Here is a 21,267-nt window from a genome sequence, read left to right as displayed (position 1 = left end):
AGCCCCCAGGACTGGCCCATGTTCCTCCCCAACCTCCTCACTGTCCGACTCTGCTGCCAGCTCTGCAGGCCGCCCGGCGGGACACAACACTAGGGACCTGGGCGGGGGGGAGTCTCACCCCTGAGCTTGGTTGGTGCGAGTTGATGGCTTTGGGGTCCTGCTGCCAAGCAGGTCGGGTGGCCTCTTCAAGCCTGCAACTGGTTTTGTTCTTTTTTTATTTTTCCCCTGGCAGGAGGAGAAGCTGGAGGGGGACAATCGTTACTTCTGCGAGTCCTGCCAGAGCAAACAGAATGCCACCAGGAGGATACGTCTGCTCAGCCTTCCTTGCACCCTCAACCTCCAGCTCATGCGCTTCGTGTTCGATAGGTGAGCCGCCTCTCACACTCGTTCAAAGCTTTCGTTTTACAGCGGGATCCCATCCCCGTCTGAAAGTGGGCTGCCTGGCGAGGCTTGAACCGAACAGGCTGGGCATGAAGTATATTCAGGACAACACACAGAGAGAGAGAGAGAGAGAGAGAGAGAGAGAGAGAGAGAGAGAGAGAGAGAGACAGACAGACAGACAGACAGACAGACAGACAGACAGACAGAGAGAGGCAGGCAGCTGCTCAGCTTACATTTGTCTTGCTTGTTGTGTCCTACCTTTGAGCAACTCAAGGCGATCTATTTAGAACTTAGAATAACAGAGTTGGAAGGGACCTTGGAGGTCTTCTAGTCCGACCCTCTGCCTCCTGTTCCTACGAAGAGAGGGTTGGGCTGAGAGAGAGAGATTGGTTTAATGTCAACTGTCCAGTTGGGGAAAATCCAAGAGTACTAAACTTAAATAAATCCACTTTGGCACAGAAGAAGCAAAACCGGCTCTGGGTTTCCCTGCACAAACGCACGCATAGTACATTCTCCCTTTCCCTACGGGTCCATCCAGAGTGGGTTACATCCACCAAATCGCTTCTGTTGGTTTTGTTGTGGGAACCAGCCGCCCGTGCTGGGACATCTGCTCTGGATTTCCTTGGGGTGGCGCGGGGAGCACAAGAACCCATGATGCTTGGAAGGCCGTTCCCCCCCAACCTTGCATTCCAATACACACACACACACACACCATTCTTTGTCAAGCTGCGAGAGAAGAGGAATATAGGTGAACGTTCGAGTCCGCCTTGACACGAAGGGCCCAAAGTCACCCAGACGGCTTCTGTCCCTGAGGGGCACCGACACCAGGGGGAATCTCCTGGTGCCCAGTTCAGCCCCCCACCCACCTCCCCGCACGCTTGATGTGGAAAGGGCCACTGTGCTCTGCTGTTGCCGCTGTTACCTTGTGTTGGCCCTGCCAGGCAGAAAGGGGTGAATGAGAGCAATCCTCTTTAGGCAAACGGGGCATAAGAAGAAGCTGAACGCTTACATCGAGTTCTCCGAGCTGCTGGACCTGGGACCCTTCATGGAAGACAAAGGTAGGCAGAGTTGGGGGTGGGCGTCTTTCCTTCCGTTTCGGGTCCCCTGAATTGTGCGTCAGGGCCCTTCTCCCACCACCTGTGCGCACCTGGAAGCCTAGTATGTTATGGGGAGGAGGGGTGGGTGGGCTTGCTGCTCCTGCCCACGGCTGTGGAAGAGCAAGGATGGGGAGTGTGGGGAGGGGAAAAGCCTGGCCGTTCCCTGAGCCTTGAGCGTGTGCCTGCCTGCCCTCGTTTCAGCCAGCGTCTTCGTCTACGAGCTCAGCGCGATCCTCATCCACCGGGGGGTCAGCGCCTACTCGGGCCACTACATCGCCCACGTGAAGGACCCCCAAACCGGGGAGTGGTACCGATTTAACGACGAAGAGATCGAGAAGATGGAAGGCAAGAAGCTGCAGCTGGGAGCGGAAGAGGACCTGGGTAAATGAGCAGCTGGCTTCTTCTTTGAACCGAACTCGGGTGGCCTGCGGGTCGGCGCCAGGCCCCTCTCCTCGGCTCGCTACAACTTGGGCCCGCCCGAGAATGTCTCGGGGGGTGGTGGGGGAAAGAGAAGCGGGGCAGGAGAACAAAACTCCCCAGCACTTGCTTCCTTTGCCTTCCCCTCTCCCTCCAGAACCCTCTAAATCTCAGTCTCGAAAGCCCAAGTGCGGGAAGGGGATTTACCGCTCCCGAAACGCCTACATGTTGGTGTATAGGTTGCAGTCGCGGGAGAAGTCCCTGGCTGTTGAACTCCCAGGTGAGGCTTCCGCGTGTCCCGCTCTCGGCCTTTCCTCCCACCCGTCAACCACGCATGCGCGTCGGTGCGTAAGGACATCCAAACACTCTCCTGTCCCAGGAGCACACACGGGTTAGAAGCCGCAACGTCGGCTGCCCGGTTCAAAATTCAGAATCGGGATGTGCTGGGATATTTATTTATTTTTTGGAAGAAGCCGCCTTCTACCAGCCCCTCCCTGAGGGGAAGGAAGAGCTTGGGGAAGGCTGCTCAAAGAGAGCCCTGAAGGAGGAAGCCTCCCCCAAGCTCTTCCTTCCCCTCAGGGAGGGGATGGTAGAAGGCGGCTTCTTCCAAAAAAAATAAAAATAAATAAATATCCCAGCACATCCCGATTCTGAATTTTGAACCGGGCAGCCGACGTTGCGGCTTCTAACCCGTGTGTGCTCCTGGGACAGGAGAGTGTTTGGATGTCCTTCTGTGTAGGCGGCTCCCTGGGGCAGGGAGGAGGACGAGGCCTCCTCACCTTTGGGCTTGGCGGGGCTCCACCTGCCCTCCCTCTCCTCGGCTTCTCCCCGTCTTAGCTTTCCTGCAGGAGCTGGTGGAAGAGGACAACAGCAGGTTTGAGGAGTGGTGCCACGAAATGGCCGAGATGCGGAAGCAGAGCGTGGCGCGGGGCAAGGTCAAGCACGAAGAGGTGAAGGAGCTCTACCAGAAGTTGCCTGCCAAAGCTGGTCTGTAAGACCTTCCAATTACGTGTCTCTTTCTGTAGGGCGGCTCTGGGCCAGGCAGGAGGGGAGGGGAGGGGGCAGCTCTGGCATCATCCGTTCCCGGGTTTGAAAACTTCCTTACATACGATTCTAGGTACTCCCCCCATCCATCCTCTCCCAAGAGAGCCCACCCAGCATGGCCTGCTTCCTGGTGGGGGGGGGAAACGGGGGAACGTCCATATTTATTCGGCAGGAACGTTTTAGGATGTCCCCTCGCTTTGGCGGCCATCATCCGAGCTCGGCAAGCCGGGCAAGAGAGATTGGCGCAAGAGGGGGCACTGGGCAGAGGCTCTCCTGTTGCCCCATGGGCTTTGGCTGGTGGGGAAGGAGGGGCTGGAGCCCTCGGTCTGAGTTGCAGCCCCCCACACACACACACAAACACAGGGCAGAGGGCAAGAACATGACAGAAGCTGACGGCTGTTGCATAGCAAGGGAAAGGGTGGGGGATGGGGTTGATCGATTGTTTGAAGGTGAGGGGGGAGAAGATGCACGATCTTAACTTTGCACGCACGTCGCAATCGGGGTGTTGGAGGAGGAGGAGAGGCGGAGGAGCTGGGGGTGCTGATGCTCTGGCCCTCTGCGCCCCCCCTCTCTTCCCCCGCCACCCTCAGGCTGCCCCTACGACTTTGTCTCCCTGGAATGGCTACAGCAGTGGCTGGACGAATCAACGCCCCCCAAGGCCATCGACAACACGGCCTGTTTGTGCTCCCACGGCAAGCTGCACCCGGATAAGATCTCCACCGTCAAGCGGGTCTCGGAGGACGTGGCCGAGTACTTCTATACGAGATACGGGGGAGGACCCAGGCTGACAGGTGAGGAGGGAGGGTGCCCTTCCTGGACGAGGTCGGCTTTGGCCCTGGCCGCTGCCGCCGCCTCCTTGGTGTGATCCCTTCTGCTTTAGGGGGGAAGGAGCAAGGAAGGGAAAGGCAGAGGAATACCAGGCAGATGGAGCTGCTTATGCTTTTGCAGAGAAGGGGGGGAGCCTCCCAGCCCCGCAGGAGGTGTGATCTTTCACACAATTGCAAAGTTGGCGTTACACCTAACTGGTGTAACGCCAACTTTGCCACATTTGTCAGTATCCTCCCTTCTCCCCCCCCCCCCCCCCCCCCGCACCTTCCCCAGCACGTTTTCTCGGAGCTGCCTCTGGAGAGGCGAGGTGCGACCCAAGGAATCCCCCTTGGCAAAAGCGGCGCCCGCCCACGAGAGCTCAGGGAGATTGCCTTTCGCCTTCCTTCCTTCCTTCCTCCTTCCGCGGGCGGGAGTTCCCTGCTGGGTCTCCTCCATAGGGTGGGCAGTGGGATGGCAGAGACTGCCCCCCCTTGCCAAACGGCCGAGGCGGGGGCCCTGACGCTGCCTTTCAGCTTCCTGGCCTCCTTCCTCTTCCTCAGTGAAAGCCCTCTGCAAGGACTGCGTGGTGGAGAGGTGCCGGGTGCTGCGGCTGAAGAGCCGGCTAAGCGAGGACTACAAAACCGTCTGTAACCTCCTCAAAGCAGCGGTCAAGGGGTGAGTGGCTCCCACCAGGCAGAGGAAGGATTCAGGAGGGAGGGGCGGGCAAGAGGTGGGATTCCCAAATTCCACTGCTCCCTCCCTGCCTCTTCTGGGCTGTGAGTTGCTCCCCCCGCTCTCGCCCCGCAGGACTGACGGGTTTTGGGTAGGGAAGTCCTCCCTGCGGAGCTGGCGCCAGCTGGCCCTGGAGCAGCTGGACGACTCGGACGAGGATACCGAGCAGAGCAACGGCAAGATGAACGGCGATGCCAAGGAGAGAGGTAGCTCCCTCCTCACCCTTCCCCGCCCCCACCCCCCTTAGTCAAGGCAGGCCTGGCGTCTCTGTACAGCCCGCAGGGTTGGTTTTCCCTGGGCCAGCCCCTGTTTTCCAGCCTCAAAAGGTTTTCAGGATGGCTCAGGGATTCAGCCTTAACCCTGATCCTCCCGGTTTGAGCTCGGGACAAACCTGAAGCGAACTCGTCTTCCCTAGTTAAAGACTCTGCGGAAGCCCTGCTGGTGGCAGCAACCCACTGGGCCTCTGCAGACTGACCGTTTTCCTCTGCTTTCAGAGGAAGAGAGGGAGCAAGGAAGGAAAGGAGAGGACAAGAAAGAAGGGAAGGAAGGAAGGAGAGGAGAGGACAAGAAAGGGGAAGACAAAGAATGGGAGGAAGGTAGGATAAGAATGGGAAGAAGGAAGGGAAGGACAAGAAAGGGAGGGAAGGAAGGGAAGGGAAGGGGAGGACAAAGAAGGGAAGGAAGGAAGGGGAGGGGAGGGGAGGACAGAATGGGAGGAAGGGGAGAGGAGGATATGAAAGGGAAGGAAGGAAGGACAAGAAAGGGAAGGAAGGAAGGAAAGGAGGACAAAGGGAAGGAAGGAAGGAAGGGGAGAGGAGGATAAGAAAGGGAAGGAAGGACAAGAAAAGGGAAGGAAGGAAAGGGGAGGACAAAGAAAGGGAAGGAAGGAAGGAAAGAGGAGGACAAAGAAAGGGAAGGAAGGAAGGACAAGAAAGAAGGGAAGGAAGGAAGGAAAGGGGAGGACAAAGAATGGGAGTAAGGAGGGACAAGAAAGAAGGGAAGGAAGGAAGGAAAGAGGAGGACAAAGAAAGGGAAGGAAGGAAGGACAAGAAAGAAGGGAAGGAAGGAAGGAAAGGGGAGGACAAAGAATGGGAGTAAGGAGGGACAAGAAAGAAGGGAAGGAAGGAAGGAAAGAGGACAAAGAAAGGGAAGGAAGGAAGGAAGGGGAGAGGAGGATAAGAAAGGGAAGGAAGGAAGGAAGGAAGGGGAGAAGAAGGCAAAGGCAGGAGATGAAAAAGGAAGAAAAGGAAGGCTCCAGGGCAAGTGCTCCAGAGAGTTCAGAGTGCAGCCAACCTGCCTCTGTTCTGTGGAGGGAGGACCACCGAGCCCCATCTCGTCCCTTCTACCAGATTGCAAGAGGGTCTCTGACTTGGTTTCTCTCCCCCCCCACATTGCTTTTTCTACTCCACAGAGGAGTCCAGTTCAGAGAAACGAGAAGAAGAGGAGCTGAAGTTCAACGAGGACATTGTGTGCCCCCACGGTGAGCAGGGGGGGGAGGGGAGGGCAAGGACAGATCCTCACTCGGTTCTAGCAGCGTAAGGCAATTCCCTCCCTTGGGAGGAGCCAGTTTCTGCAACTGGCTTTCCAAGGAATTACTTGTTTCCAGTCTCCCTTCCAAGCCTGGCTGGGCACGTGATGGGGATCCAGCTGTTTGGCGTCTTTCAAATCCAGGAAGCGTCGAGAGAGTCCTTGGTTCTTCTGGTCAGGCTGACACAGGCATCCCAAGGGCGCTCGCTCACCTTGACTGGAAAAACATTTGCAGCTGTGGCTGTTGTGGCCTGCCAGCTGCCAGCAGAGCTGGCAGCAGATTCAGACAGTGAGGAGGTTGGGGAGGAACATTGGCCAATCCTGGAGGCTGGGGAAGGCTCTGATGAGGGCTCTGCGTCGGAGGCAGAGAGGGGGCCAGAGCCGTATGCCAGTTATCAGCTGCCTTTGCAGCCAGACATCAGTGGGGCAGAAGAACAGCTGGAGCCTGTTCCCAGTGTGCGCATGCGCAGAATTTCCAGATGAAAGGAACAGCTAAAGAACAAGGGTCGACTTGGGAGTAAGGCCACAGGTGGATGATGAATGGCCCCTCCCAGAGGGAATAAAAGAGGAGCGAAAGGGGAGGGGAGTTTGCAGGAGATGGGGTGGGGGTACACACCTCCCGCCAGGCCCTCCTAATTCCACTTTCAGATGAACTGAAGACTGGTTGGAGATGGCCCCAGCGGGGATCATACCCTCCCCCCGCTTGAAATTACGCGCCCAGACTGCGGCCCCTAGGATGGTGGACTCCAGTGAGGAGGAGGGGGGGAAGCTCCCTGTCTTTGCAGTTGCCAAGAAAGAGGCCTCGAGCGACCTCTGAGCACAAGCAGGGTTAATGCATCCCCAGAGGGAGAAGAGCAGGGCGAAGAACAGGGTGGATAGTTGGCTACCGTATTTTTTGGAGTATAAGACACATCTTAGCTTTTGGGGAGGAAAAAAAAATTCTGCCTACCAGGTATTCATCTGGCTAGCGTCCTTAGCCTGGTCAGCTTCAGCACATTACTTCGCTCACTGGTTTTGAGATTGGAACTGAAAAGCAGCTTCAAAAGCACAGCTGATCGTCAGAGCAGCAATTAGAAAAGCAGGCAAAGCACGGAAGATCGCTTTGCTCGCGTTGGGGCTAAAAAGCAGCTTCAAAAGCACAGCTGATCGTCGGAGGGAGCAGCAATTAGAAAAGCAGGCAGAGTACGGAAGATCGCTTTGCTCGCGTTGGGGCTAAAAAGCAGCTTCAAAAGCACAGCTGATCGTCGGAGGGAGCAGCAATTAGAAAAGCAGGCAAAGCACGGAAGATCGCTTCGCTCACAAGCTCCTGTGTTGGGGCCGAAAAACAGCTTCTCCTGTTGCCCTGCTAGATAGAGCTTCCCTTGGCTTGAAAGTCTGTAGAGGTCCAGGTTGTCCCAGAGGTGCTTTTTCAGGAGGCAACTGGACTTTCTGGTTTTTCTTTGAAGACGTTTCGCTTCTCATCCAAGAAACTTCTTCAGCTCTGACCGGATGGTGGGGAAGGGAAGGATTTATATTCCTTGCAGACAGCTGGTCATTTGCAACTTTTTAGAGAGTCTTCAAGCAACCTCCAAGTGCTTCGAGGTTTATCTGTGTCCTCAGGGTCACCTGAGTGATACTCCTGGTTCCTGTAGTCTGCAATTTTCCCTCTGGAAATCCATTCCTACTCCCACACCATTCAAAGGGTGTCCATCCCAAATTCTATAGCTAAAGGTCTGTAGAGATTCTCAAGTCATCCAGGTGTCCCAAAGGTGCCTTTTTCAGGAGGCCATTGGACTTTCTGGGTTTTTTCTCTTTTTCTTTTGAAGACGTTTCTCTTCTCCTCCCAAGAAGCTTCTTCGGCTCTGACAGGATGATGGTGGGGAAGGGAAGGATTGATATGCAAGATTTAGGTCTGCAAGGAGTATTGATCCTTCCCTTCCCCACCATCCAGTCAAGAGGTGAAGAAGCTTCTTGGACGAGAAGCGAAACGTCTTCAAAAGAATAAAAAAAAAACAGAAAGTCCAGTGGCCTCCTGAAAAGAAAAAAAAACACAACACCTTTGGCCTGGGGGTTTGAGCTCGTTGTGATGTGCCCAGGAGGCCATTTGGGGGCATCGCGAGGTGTGTTGTGTCGTGCCAGTACACATGTGCAGGCGCGAGCGCGCACCTCTGGCCGCCCCTGCCAGCGTACCCCTCGGGGAGCTTAGGTAGGTGTTTCTCGGGATCTAATCCCTCCTTTTGTGCCACCGCAGAGCAGCAGAAACAAAGCAGGTTCCCCATCGGCTTAATTGCCGGCTGCCTCCTTCGTAATTGGCCCGTAACCTTAGCGACAGCTCTGGAAGAAGTTGGATGGCAACGGGGCTCCTCCAGATGTTCCCTTTTTGCTGCGGGAGCAGCAGCAGTGAGCGGAGGCCTTTTTGTGTGTGCACGCTCTGCTCGAGAGGCGGGCGGCCAGGAGAGGGACTCCCAATTTTGGTGGGGGGGGAGAGGAGGAGGAGCCAGCCAGGGGTTGGGAAGCAGCCCTCTGCGAAAGTTTGGGAGTGGGAAGGAGGGGCTCTTTGGAGGAGCCAGCTGCTGCAGGAGAGAGTGGACAAGACAGTGTCCCAACATCCATTCCCTCCACCCCTCCGTGGTGAAAGCTGGCAATTTTTGGGCGTCTGAATGACGGCATCCCAAAAGGATGCTTGATGGTGGTCAGGCAAAACCACTCCTTCCAGCAACCCCATTTTGTGGTCAGTTCCAATGTCCTCCATGGGGACAGAGAGTGGGGGTCCCGGAAGGAAGGGGTCTTGAGGCAGCTGCGCCGGCGGTGGCGCAGTGGTTAGAGTGCGGTGCTGCAGGCTACTTCAGCTGACTGCCAGCTGCCAGCGGTTCGAATCTCACCAGGCTCAAGGTTGACTGAGCCTTCCATCCTTCCGAGGTTGGTAAAATGAGGACCCAGATTGTTGGGGGCAAGAGGCTGACTCTGTTAGCCGCTTAGAGGGAGCTGTAAAAGCCCTGTGAAGCGGTATATAAGTCTAAGTGTTACTGCTATCTTCCTTCCTTCCCTCCCAGTGGTTAGAATGCAGTATTGCAGGCTAACTCTGCCCAATGCCAACAGTTCGATCCTGACCTGCTTGCAGGTTGACTCAGCCAGTCTTAAGTGCTACTGCTAGTGTGGGAGAGATCTGTGTGGGCGCACTTCCCTGGCAGGGCAGCTCTCCTACTCTGGGGTTCCTTGCGCTGTTGGCAGAGAAGCCAAAGGGCGACCGGAGTCGTCGTGGTCAGGATCGACCCCTCGGCCATCCGGACAGCGTCTCCGCCGCTTCCGTCCGCAGGCAACCTTTGCATCTTGGAGAACGAGAGGCGCGTGGTCTGCAGGGATGCCTGGGAGAAGCTTCAGCGCTACTTCCGGAACGCCCCAGAGTTCCCCAGCAGCAGAGACTCCTGCTCCCAGTGCAAGGTGCGGGGGGATGCTTCGGAGGAAAGGAGGGAGGAAAAAGCCCCCCACCCACCCCAAAGCAAAGTCGAGCACGGAGAAGTCACGTGAGGGGCTCCCGGAGGCTTCTGCATTGCATTCAAGATAGAGACCGGCTCTGGAGTCGGGACTGAAGCCCTCGCTCCAGGAAGGCATTTTGGGGAGGGGGGTTGTTTTCCTGGGGGGGGGGAGGCTTGAGACCTAGAGGGGCTTGGTATCGGTTTCCTTCCAGCCTTTGGAATTGGCAAGATTGCAACTTCGCCGCCTTCCGCTGTTGTTGCTTTGCCCGGTGATTCTCCTGGAAGGCTCCGGGCCCCCCACCTCTCCTCCCCACATCCTAAAAACAGACCCTCACCCCCTCCAGGAAGGGGATCTGTGACCAGCCCTTGCCTTTCTGCAGATTCTGGAACGGGAAGGGGAGGAGAACGAAGCCCTGCATAAGATGATGGCCGGCGAGCAGAAGGGCAACCTGCCTCACCTCTTCCAGGACAAGAACCGACCTTGTCTCAATAGCTGGCCTGAGGTGGGGGAGACCAGAGGGGGGAGCGACTCAAGGCTCTGGCCAAGGTGTAACGCTGGGGAAGGGGGACTGCCCAGTTAAGGGAGGGACCGGTATGACCGTTGAGGTCTCTCCACCAGCCCTGCAAATCAGCCGCCGCGGTAAAAGATGCAGCTTTTAAACAGAATTTACTGAATTGTGCGTACACACGCATACATACTGTGCAGCCTGTGTGGTCCTTTGGGAGCAGGAAACCGAGGCAGAATCTCCCTGGAGTCCTTCTGGCTTTGCACTCCCCACTTCCCTCCCCCCAAAAGGCTTAAGCTCTCCTGCAGCCTCGTTGAGTGCCGGTCCTCCCTTTGGGATCCTTGTGGGGGTGGTGGGGGGCGCCTGAATGATGAAATCTCTTTCCCCCAGGAGGTGGGGGAGCTCTACGTGGTCTCCAGGTTCTTTGTGGAGGAATGGCGGAAGTTTGTGAGGTGAGCCGCCTTCCTCCTCCTCCTCCTCCTTTGCAAACCCCGCTCCCTTCTAGCCCTGAGGATGTTCCCTACTTGGGTGATGAAATGTCCTGAAGAAAGGAACCAAGCTCAGTGAGCACCAAGGACCCAACAGTTCTCCTCCTCCTCCTCTCCCTCCTTTTCCCCCTCTCTTCCCCCTCCTCTTCCCCCTCTCCCCCTCTTTCCTTGCATGTAGGGCAGCCCTGGTGGGAACGGCTTCTCCATCCCGTCCGCATCCTTTGGTTCTCTTGTGTGCCCACTCCTTTCTCCCTCTCACCCCCCCACCCCTCTGTTCCATTGGACTCACGCACGCAACCCCACCCCCATTTCTGCCAGCCAAAGGGAGTCTGCAATACCCCCCCTCCCCTTTTCTCGCCTTCCACCAGGAGGCCCACCCGATGCAGCCCCGTCTCTTCCGTCGGAAACCGAGAACTGCTCTGCCCCCACGGAGGGCTGATGTTCACCGTTGCGTCCATGACCAAGGATGACTCTAAACTGTGAGTGTCTTCCTTCCGGCCCCTTTTAGCTGGAAGCCTGAGAGAAGAGCCGAACGGCTCAGGGCACCGGGTGTGTGTGTGTGTATGATTGTGACTCCAGCAGCGTATGACACACACACACACACACACACACACTGCCCAAACGGCCTTTGCACAAGGCATCAGCCTCCCCCCCCGCGACCCTTCCCCACGACTGGCGTGACCGTCTCTGGGGGATTGGCTGGAGGTCCGAGGGGCCGTGGCTGGCCTTTGAGAGAAGACAGCAGGTTCTGCTTCTTGGCACAGTATAGCTCTGATATGGCCCGACGAATGGGAAAAGATCCGAAAGCTTTTCGTGGTGGATCACGCCATCCGAGTCATCAGGAGGGAGGCCCCCCAGGAGAGCGCAGAGCGCCTGCTGTACATGACCGAGCCTGGTGAGTGAGCGAGCGGAAGGGTGGCAAAGAGGAAGTGACACGTTGGCATCACGTTGCGCTGCTCCCTTGAGCTCCGGGCATTTCTCGGCAGGCTATGTTGTGGCCCGCCAGCGGATCTGGCAGCAGATTTGGACAGTGAGGAGGTTTTGGGGAGGAACATGGGCCAGTCCTGGAGTCTGGGGAAGGCTCTGATGAGGGCTCTGCATCGGAGGCAGAGAGGGGGCCAGGGCCGTATGCCAGTTATCAGCTGCCTTCGGAGGCAGACATCAGTGAGGCAGAGGAACAGCTGGAGCCTGTTCCTAGTGTGAGCATGCCCAGAGTTGCCAGACGAAGGGAACAGCTAAAGAACAAGGGTCGACTTGGGAGTAAGGCCACAGGTGGACAATGAAGGGCCCTTCCCAGAGGGGATAAAAGAGGAGCGAAAGGGGAGGGGAGTTTGCAGGAGACAATTAGTTCACTTAATTGGTTCGTGACTCCTGGCCAAGTTTTGAAGATATCGGCCTGGCAGCTCTCCAAGCCAGATAAGGTCTGTGATTGTCAATTCTCTCTTGAAAGACTTTTGCTGGCTGTGAATGAGAGGAATTCACAGTCACTTAATAAAAAGGGGATTTTGTCGGGACAAGGAGTCTGCTTTGTGCTCTTGGGAAGCCTAGGTCAGAATAGTCTGGAAGCTCAGGTCTCCTACTGCTGAAGTGGCCTGGTGGGCAGCCGGGTGCTTGGGCAGCCTCTCTGCCGGGACCCTCAGAGCAGACGCCCCTTTGCCGGGAGAAGAAATGTTGGTTGCGGGCTGCGCCTCCTTCCTTCCCCTCGGTTCCGTTGGCTGAGATCCTGCAGAGCACACCGGGGGGGGGGGGGGGTTCTTTGCAAAGACGGACCTCTTTCCTCGGGAGTGGGATTCGACCGGTTCGGGCGAAGCAGTAGCTCCGACGATCAGGTCGGAGCTTGACTTATCTTTATCTTCTCAGCTGATTGGCGGGGCAAAGCCGCCAATCAGCTTGTTACTCCCAAGTGGTAACGCGGAAGGTTAATGTTTGTAAAAGCTGCGTGCTCGCGCAATTACCCAGTTGCTAAAACCGGCGGCGTCTCGTCACTGCCTTTCCTCCTTGCTCTCTTTCCCGCAGAGCTGTGCCTGGACTGCCGAGAAGGGCTGTTGTACCAGCAGCAAAGAGACCTGCGCGAATATACCCAGGCCACTATCTACGTACGGAAAGTGGTGGATGATAAAAAGGTCGGTTTTCCCGCATTCCTCCTTCTCTCCGGCCAGAAAAATCAAGGATTCAAGTGTGTGTGTGTGGGAGGGGGGGGTAGATAGAAGAGCTAGCAACGGGACCCGGATACTCTGCTCTTGGGCTTCAACACCCCCCCCCCCGCCCCTCCTCTGGGCTGGAATCTCATCCCCGGTGGGTGTTTCTGCTCCATTAGGTGGCCGAGGAATGGAGGGCCTGAAACAGACGTCCATTAGGGGTTTTGTAAGCCGTTCCTTCTAAGTGTGTGTGTGTGGAGGGGGGGATTCATTAAAGGCCGGGTTGCTTCTTCGATATGACAATCCATCCAGGCCCTTCAGCAATTCTCTTAAAAGCAAGAGGAAAAAAAGAAAACCACCTCCATTTGTTAAATGCACCTCCCAATGGCAGCCCCTCAGACTTCGGCTTTGTCCACGGTGGCTGCATCACCTCCTCCACCCCCCACCCAAAATTCAAAGCCAGCCAGGGCTTGGGCTCAGATCAAGGCTGATTTGCTTATGTTTATGTTTTATTAAATTTATATACCGCCCTACTCCCGAAGGACTCGGGGTGGTGAACAGGCACAAAATAAAATACATCAATAACAAAAGTTAGAAACATAATTAAAACCAAATTAAATAATTGAGCCCAAGACAATTCAAAATCCCAATAATTTAAAACAAATTAAAATTCCAATTTTAAATTTTAAAAGAAAGGGGAGGAAAATTAGGCCAGGCCGGCTTGCTGGAATAGGAGGGTCTTAAGAGCACAGCGGAAAGTGCGCAGATCCGGGATCCTCCGTATCTCCGGGGGGAGCTCGTTCCAGATAGTGGGTGCCCTCACAGAGAAGGCCCTCCCCCTGGGGGCCGCCAGTCGACACTGCTTGGCTGACGGCACCCAGAGGAGCCCCTCTCTGAGATTTAAACCATAAGGGCTTAACCATAAGGGCTTGGGCCCTTCTGGCTGTTTTCCACAGTGCACTTTCTACAAAACCTTGACCTCCTCTCTTGTTTGCAAATCCTCCTTTTTTTTTTTCCAAGAGGCAACTGGGATTTCTGGTTTTCCTTTGAAGACGTTTTCGCTTCTCATCCAAGAAGCTTCTTCAGCTCTTGACGGGACGGTGCCTCCTTCCATTCCCCCACCATCCCGTCCGTCAGAGCTGAAGAAGCTTCTTGGATGAAAGGCGTAATGTCTTCTGGGAAGAAGAGCTGAAGAAGAAGAAGAAGAAGCTTCTTGGATGAGAAGCGATAACCGTGACCTTGGATGACTTGAGAATCTCCGTACACAGCTCTGTCGGGTCTATCCTCATTTTTGGGGCCCGGACACCAGGCTTTTGAGTATCTCCCAAGGGGTTGTTATTAGTGAGTCCAGCTCTGTTCCACTCGGTGTGAACAGTGAATTCCAGAGAAGAATAGAATAGAATAGAATAGAATAGAATAGAATAGAATAGAATAGAATAGAATAGAATAGAATAGAATAGAATAGAATAGAATAGAATATTTGATAGAATAATGAAAGAATAGAAGAATAGAATAGAATAATGAAGGGATGGAATAATGAAGGAATAGAAGAATAGAATAGAATAATGAAGGGAAAGAATGAAGGAATAGAAGAATAGAATAGAGTAATGAAGGGACAGAATAATGAATAGAATAGAATAATTGATAGAATAATGAAGGAATAGAATAGAATAGAACAGAATGGAACGGAACGGGACGGAACAGAACAGAACAGAACAACAGAATAGAATAGAATAGAATAGAATAGAATAGAATAGAATAGAATAGAATAGAATAGAATAGAATAGAATAATGAAGGAATTAGAATAGAATAGAACAGAAGAATGAAGGAATAGAAGAATGAAGGGATAGAATAGAATAATTGAAAGAATAATGAAAGAATAGAATGAAGAGAAGAATGAAGGAATAGAATAGAAGAATTGATAGAATAATGAAGGAATAGAAGAATAGAATAGAATAATGGATAGAAGAATAAAGGAATAGAAGAATAGAATAGAAGAATGAAGGAATAGAAGAATGAAGGAATAGAATAGAATAATTGAGAGAAGAATGAAGGAATAGAATAGAAGAATTGATAGAATAATGAAGGAATAGAAGAATAGAATAGAATAATGAAGGGATAGAAGAATAGAATAGAATAGAATAGAATAGAATAGAATAGAATAGAATAGAATAGAATAGAATAGAATAGAATAGAATAATGAAGGGTTAGGATAGGACAGGATAAGATAACTTTATTGTCACTTTAAATGTACACTAATCAGCATACATTAAAGTGACATTTTCTTGCATACAACTCTCAAAGGATCACCACCTCCAATACACACTGCCTAATATAACAGGAATAAATAAATAAATATAGATAAATTCAGAATGATGCACATACCCACATATATTATTAGGGGAGGCTAAGTCCACTTCCTGTCTCCCCTCCCCACCCCAGGTCATGAAGGAGGCTGCTCCGGAGCTGAACGTGAGCAGTTCGGAGGCCGAAGAAGAGCGGGAGGAGACCAGGACAGAAGGGGAACACGATCCTGATTTCAACCAGGTAAAATTCTGGTCTTGGGGAATGGAAGCGGTTCTCCGGCAGCTCCGAATTCTCATCCGGGGTTTCCTCCTTGGCCTCGGACTGGTTTGGGCGAGTGGGAAGACTTATGAACAACGTGGCGAAGGAGGCAGCATGGTGTTTTTTGGTGGCTGAGACGCTGAGCTTGTCGATGGAAAGGTCGGCAGTTCAGCGGTTCGAATCCCCGAGTGCTGCGTAACGGGACGAGCTCCAGTTCCTTGTCCCAGCTTCTGCCAAACTAGCAGTTCGAAAGCACGTAAAAAAAAAAATGCAAGTAGAAAAATAGGGACCACCTTTGGTGGGAAGGGAACAGCGTTCCGTGCACCTTTGGCATTGAGTCACGCTGGCCACATGACCACGGAGACGTCTTGGGACAGCGCTGGCTCTTCGGCTTTGAAACGGAGATGAGCACCGTCCCCTAGAGTCAGGAATGACTAGCACATATGTGTGAGGGGAACCTTTACTTTAGTGTTTGTGTTAAATCAGGATTGGCCAGATGAGAACCCCGATTGCCCTGGGCAGCAGCTCCCATGCTGAGTGGTCAACTTGAGGGTTCCCTGGAGGCTACAGGTAGTCCTTGACTTACAACAATTCGATTAGTGACATTTCAAAGTTACAACAGCATTTGAAAAAGTGGATTTACCATCGTTTTTCACACTTGGGACCATTTCAGCATCTCGGGGGTCACGTGATTTTTGGATGCTTTGACAACTGATTCGCATTTATGATAGTCCCAGAGTCATGTGATCCTCTTTTGCGACTTCCTGACAAGCAAAGGCCAACGGGGAAACCAGATTTGCTTAGCGGCCGTGTCGCTGATTTAACAACGAGAGCGATTCGCTTAAATCGGGGATCGGCAACCTTAAACACTCAATGAGCCGCAAAGGTCCTAACCGGAAGCCCGCCATTCAATTGTGGAGCCAACCGGAAGTCCGGTTCCCATACCATAGAGTCTCCTCCTAGCGCGGTGTCCTTTTTCCTCTACCTGTCCTAACTGAAAGCCTTATCAATTGTGGAGCCGACCAGCGACAAGGAGCCGCAGCAGAGGGATGAAAGAGCCACATGCGGCTCCAGAGCCGCGGGTTGCTGACCCCTGGCTTAGATAAACGCGGCAAGAAAAATGAGGTGTAAAATGGGGCAAAACTCACGTGACAAACTTCACCCTTAGCGACATAAATGCTGGGCTCCATTTTTGGTCGTAAGTCGAGGCCTACCTGTACTGACCTGTTCAGTGAGACTTTGGATTTGCCATAGGGAAGGGTAGCTTTGGGGAGGGGGTTCTCGGGATCCCCGGCGTGGCCTTGATCAAAGCAAAGGGCCCAGCAGGTTGGGGAAGAGGTAGGTGGGACTCAGTTTCCCCCCTGCTGGAATCTCTTCTCACTCCCAGGCGAACAGCAACGCCAAGCGGCAGAAAGTCTCCCACCCCAACTCCGTTGTCTGTCAGAAGCAGGGCATCCGGCGCAGCACCCGACACAGGAGGATACGGGGGGAAAAAGCCCTCCTCGTCTCCGCCAACCAGACACTGAAGGACCTGAAGATCCAGGTGAGGCCACACCGTTGCTGCCCTCCAGCAGCCTCCCTCCTGCCCATGCACAGAGGGCCCCCGTTTCTCAGAACAGAAGGAGCATTGCAGCTGCTTGTGTTGAGGCCATTCCCCATGGCCTTCCAGCTGTTCAGGAAGCAGAGGATGCCAAGGGTGGAGGGTTGGAGTTCTGCAGGAGAAAGGTGTGATGGGGGGGAGGGTCTCCCCAGGTAGGCAGGTCTTCCCTGCAGGGAAGCTCACCTGTTCAGTTAGCCAGCCGGGTGTCGGCCTTCCAAGTAATGCCCCCATAGAAAGCAGGGAAATTCCTCAAAGAATTTATTGGATACATCCTATTGGCACAAGTGGTGAAAAAACAGACTCTGAAAGTTCCCGCGGTTTTCACCTAATTAAAAAAGTAAAAGTTTCCCCTCCCCCCCAAAAAAACTCCCTGGTCACGCTGTCCAATCCAGTTGCTGGCCGGTTGCTTGGTTACTTCGCTCCTCCTCTGCCCAGCCGCCTGTGAGAATGACCTTGGTTCCCACAAGAAAACTTTATTGCTTTGACTAACAAAACCTCATCTAGCTATTTCCCCTCCCTCGGTTGTGTGGCAACCCTGAAGAGGCTCCAAGATGGCCTCGCTTCAAGGGTTGACACCGTGCGGTCTTTGGCGCAGATCATGCACGCTTTCTCCGTGGCTCCCTTTGACCAGAACCTCTCGATCGACGGGACGGTGCTGTCCGACGACGTGGCCACGCTGGGCAGCCTGGGGGTCACTCCCGAATCCGTGGTTCTGTTGAAGGTGAGCGAGGCGCGGCCCTCGACGCAGTTCTCCCAGCGGTGCCCCCCCCCCAAAAAAAATCTTTGCTCACGGTTGCTGCTCTGCTTCGGCTCGGAGGGTCAGCCGGAGGTCCTGTGGGGTGGGGTGGGGGGCAATCTTCGCACCATCTTAAAACACCTGGTTTTCCCCTCTTCTCCAAAAAACAGGCCGATGAGCCAATTGTGGATTACGCAGCGATAGATGACGTTATGCAAGGTAACCTCTCTCCTCCGGCATCCCTGGTTTCCCCTTCCGCCCCAGCGCTGCGGGATGGGGGTGGGGGGGCAGAGGCCCCGAATTCTCCTGTCAGCAAGGTAGAGCGTGATGAGCTCTGGAGGCTTCTCTGACTTGCGTTTTCTCTTCCTTTTCCAGTCTGCATTCCGGAGGAAGGCTTTAAAGGTAGGTTAGGCCTCGCCCTCCCTTGCCCGATCTCCCTCCCTACTCTTCCTCAGACCCACCTCCTCCTTTGCTGAAAACTCCCACCCACCCTCTTTCCTTTTGTTTCCAGGGACGGGTCTCCTTGGACACTAACGCTCGTTCTTCGGCCAGCCGGCCACTCCTGAAATCGCCAGGATTGGGAAAGGATTTGGGGGGTCCCCTCTGGGAAAAGTGGAACTGAAAGAACGGCAGCCTCTCGGAGGGACACCCCTCCCCCACCTTCAGCCAGGCCGCCCCGGAGGACCACATCTGGGGACAGAGAGAGAACGAGGACTCCCAGAGGGGAGCCCCTATTTTGAGGTCCCTCTTGAAACAGATGCTTCACTTATACAAACAGAGGAAGAAGACGCCAACGCAGGAGGGGGGGAGGAAGCCGCGTCGACCCCAGAGCTCCTCGAGAAAGTTGCAGCCGGCAGGAGCAGAGAAAGCAGCCAACACTCTTTTCGGGACCCCTTTCCTGAGCACCTCCGCTTCTCATTTTTGGGGGGCCGCTGTCCCTGCAACAGAGGGAGCCCCCCACCCCTCCATCCCCCAAATTTGGGGCTTCTCTGCAGGACAGCTGTGACATCTGACCGAGGGAAGGGCTTGATGGGCTCCCAACCATTTGCAAGCCGCTTCCTCAGTTCCTTTTAGACCCAAAAGCAACAGAGGCCCCCGAGAGGGGTGTGGTCCTGATGTGGCGGGGGTCTTTTTATTTTTTTATTTTTTGGCCACACGTGAGGAGGCCGGGCTCGCCCATAAATCCTTCCGGGCCACCCCAAAGCTGGGCCAGCAGGTTAACAAACCGCTCGAGCAATTTCTGGGGAAAAAAAGGCAGGCGGGGCGGGGGGGAGAGCAAAATTGTTGAGATTTTTTTTTAGGGTATGGGAGGGGGAAAACAGAGGTTCGACGTCTCGGCTGTCATTCCAGGACTGTGTTTGCCATGAATGATGGTTTGGGAGGGGGGAAGCAGCCCAGCAAGACGAGGTAGGGCAGGGATGCTGGGCACCATTTGGGGGTCCGTCCTTTCCAGAGCCTGCCTTTTCCTAGAAAGTGTGGGGGGGGGGAATGGATCCTCACTGAGTTCGCAGCTCTTCCCCTGAAGCGAAGAGGGGGAGGCCTGGATCTCTCCTGCCCTGTTCTCTCCTCCCCAACCCCCCCACCCCACAAGGGCTGCCTGACTGTATTGGTGGTAGGGGCTCTCCGGCATCTCCCACCCCATCCTTGCCTTCCCCTCCCTCTCTCTCTCTCTCTCTCTCTCTCTCATGCCAACCTCCTGGATGGAAAAATTAACCCTGGATGGAAATCTTTTTTAAGCGCCGGGAGAGCCGATCTGTTGCCCCAGATGAGGGTCGGAGAGTTGCTCGGGTCTGGCCCGGTTTGGGAGAGGTGTGGGGGGCAAGCCCTCACCCGCCCCCCCCCTTCCATCGCCCCCATCTGCCTGCGCTGCAAACATTTTGGGACTAGTCTTTCAGAGCCTTATTAAAAGTATGTAACACGTGGTCGATTTTCTTTGTATCGTATTGCCTTGCATAAAATGTTTTTTTTTTTTCCACTCGGCTCTTCGGGCAATCGGTTCCGTGCTTTTTTTATATGTATATATTAAAAAGATTTTAGAATATATATTCTAATGTATATTTAGAATATATGTATGTATAGTTAGAATATATATTTTTTAGAATATATATATTCTACAATCTCCCCCCAGGATCGGGCTTGGGGTCAGAGTGACCCCTCTCCGCCGTCTCCTCCGTCTTTGGGGTTGCAGCTTGCTCTCTCTCTCTCTTCCCCGCAGGGTCGTTCAGGACGATGGGAGTCGGAGTCTCTCATTCGTATTAAAAGCGAGACCGGTTGGTACCCTGCCTCTTGGCCAGCGGCTTAAGGTTGTGGGGGGGGGGTGACACACAGAGGAGGAAGGTTGGGCTGGGAGGCAGCCGCTCGGACATTTGTGTGTTCTCGCATAGGCGCGCTCGGTTGGCTCTTAGGAAAATCCGTTTGGATTGCCTCGGAGGGCCCCTCCAGCCGATCTCGCCCAAGAATCGATCGCCTGCCGCTAACACCCTTTGTGAAAAACATGGCAGGACTGGGAGCAAAACGGCAAGAAGCGTTAAAGGCGTCTTTTAATTGTAACTCCCGCTAAGAAGGGGGCACAGCTGGTATTTTCTCTCGGCGCCTTGCCCGTTAAGACAATGCCCCGTCCTCGGGCTGCTATTGGCCTTTCCTCCTATTTGCAAACCTGGCGGCTTCTGCCCCCCCCTCTCCCCCCCCCAATCCATCCATCCACCTACCTGCCAGGGATGGGCAGCCTGGCCTGGTTCAAAGTCCATCAGCCTCTGCGTGGGCATCCATCCATCCTCGGCCCTTTTTTCACCCGTTGCTTAGAGCCAGGGGGGCCGTACGCCTTTCGTCTCTGGCCAGGGACAATGGAAGGTGTTGTCCCAGGTCTGAATGCTGCTGGTATCTACCAGCCCATAATAGCACAGAGGCTGGGAGACTTATCCGGAGGGGTGGATAGCATTTAGCTTTCCTTTTAAATCGACTGGAACAATGAGGACTAGAGCCCCCTTTTTTCTTTTAGCAATTCATTGTTAGAAGCACACGCTTATTTGAGTGCAGAAAATCAGAAAAGAGGAAATCAGCTGGACCGAGGGCTGGGTTAGGGAGGCCTCTAGGGCGGGGTCCCCATCCCTGTTACCCCTCCTCCAATTTGTCTGAAGTAGTGCAGGGTTTCTTGCCTAAGCGAGGGGTTGGACTAGAAGACCTCCAAGGTCCCTTCCAACTCCGTTATTCTATTCTGTTCTTCATTCCACTATTCTATCCTATCCTATTTTTTATTCCACCTATTCTAGTCTTCATTCCACTCTTCTATCCTTATCCTTATCCTTTTTATTCTATTCTTCATTCCACTATTCTATTCTATTCTATTTTCTCTTCTCCTTCTCCTTATTCTATTCTTCATTCCTCTCTTCTCTTCTATCCTTATCCTTATGCTTATTCTGCTCTATTCTTCATTCCTCTCTTCTCTCCTTATCCTTATCCTTATCCTTATCCTTATCCTTATTCTACTCTATTCTTCATTCCACTATTCTATTCTCTCCTCTCCCCTCCCCTCTCCTCTCCTTATCCTTATTCCGCTCTATTCTTCATTCCACTATTCTATTCTATTCTATTCTATTCTCTCCCCTCCCCTCTCCTCTCATCCTTATCCTTATTCCACTCTATTCTTCATTCCACTCTTCTCTCATCCTTATCCTTATTCTACTCTATTCTTCATTCCACTATTCTATTCTATTCTCCCCTCTCCTCTCCTTATCCTTATTCCGCTCTATTCTTCATTCCACTATTCTATTCTA

The 21,267-nt window shown here is 53.7% G+C and overlaps 1 protein-coding gene across 4 annotated transcripts in view; it reads left to right on the top strand.

Moving 5' to 3' along the window:
* Nucleotides 1-19,537, top strand: part of USP48 (ubiquitin specific peptidase 48) — a 30,141-nt gene extending 10,604 nt beyond the window's left edge. Inside the window, exons 7-28 of one of the 4 annotated variants that reach the window (XM_070956307.1) lie at nt 233-366; nt 1,357-1,439; nt 1,680-1,859; nt 2,053-2,175; nt 2,733-2,882; nt 3,530-3,730; nt 4,307-4,421; nt 4,554-4,684; nt 4,973-5,074; nt 5,890-5,958; nt 9,301-9,425; nt 9,841-9,963; nt 10,360-10,418; nt 10,823-10,933; nt 11,219-11,349; nt 12,471-12,577; nt 15,036-15,140; nt 16,546-16,701; nt 17,354-17,479; nt 17,665-17,713; nt 17,870-17,896; nt 18,006-19,537. In XM_070956307.1, coding sequence (XP_070812408.1) covers nt 233-366; nt 1,357-1,439; nt 1,680-1,859; nt 2,053-2,175; nt 2,733-2,882; nt 3,530-3,730; nt 4,307-4,421; nt 4,554-4,684; nt 4,973-5,074; nt 5,890-5,958; nt 9,301-9,425; nt 9,841-9,963; nt 10,360-10,418; nt 10,823-10,933; nt 11,219-11,349; nt 12,471-12,577; nt 15,036-15,140; nt 16,546-16,701; nt 17,354-17,479; nt 17,665-17,713; nt 17,870-17,896; nt 18,006-18,028 — 2,430 coding nt within the window. In that variant the 3' untranslated portion in view covers nt 18,029-19,537. Of the gene's footprint in view, nt 1-232; nt 367-1,356; nt 1,440-1,679; nt 1,860-2,052; nt 2,176-2,732; nt 2,883-3,529; nt 3,731-4,306; nt 4,422-4,553; nt 4,685-4,972; nt 5,075-5,889; nt 5,959-9,300; nt 9,426-9,840; nt 9,964-10,356; nt 10,419-10,822; nt 10,934-11,218; nt 11,350-12,470; nt 12,578-15,035; nt 15,141-16,545; nt 16,702-17,353; nt 17,480-17,664; nt 17,714-17,869; nt 17,897-18,005 lie in introns of those variants that run through there. The other 3 variants (XM_070956305.1, XM_070956308.1, XM_070956309.1) reach the window with 3 other exon arrangements.
* Nucleotides 19,538-21,267: the final 1,730 nt, after the last annotated feature.

Source organism: Pituophis catenifer, unplaced genomic scaffold, assembly GCF_029215685.1.
Source record: "Pituophis catenifer annectens isolate HBS135680 unplaced genomic scaffold, rPitCat1.0.hap2 SCAF_18, whole genome shotgun sequence".
Lineage (NCBI taxonomy): Eukaryota > Metazoa > Chordata > Lepidosauria > Squamata > Colubridae > Pituophis > Pituophis catenifer.
This window is presented reverse-complemented; position numbering and strand designations above follow the sequence as displayed.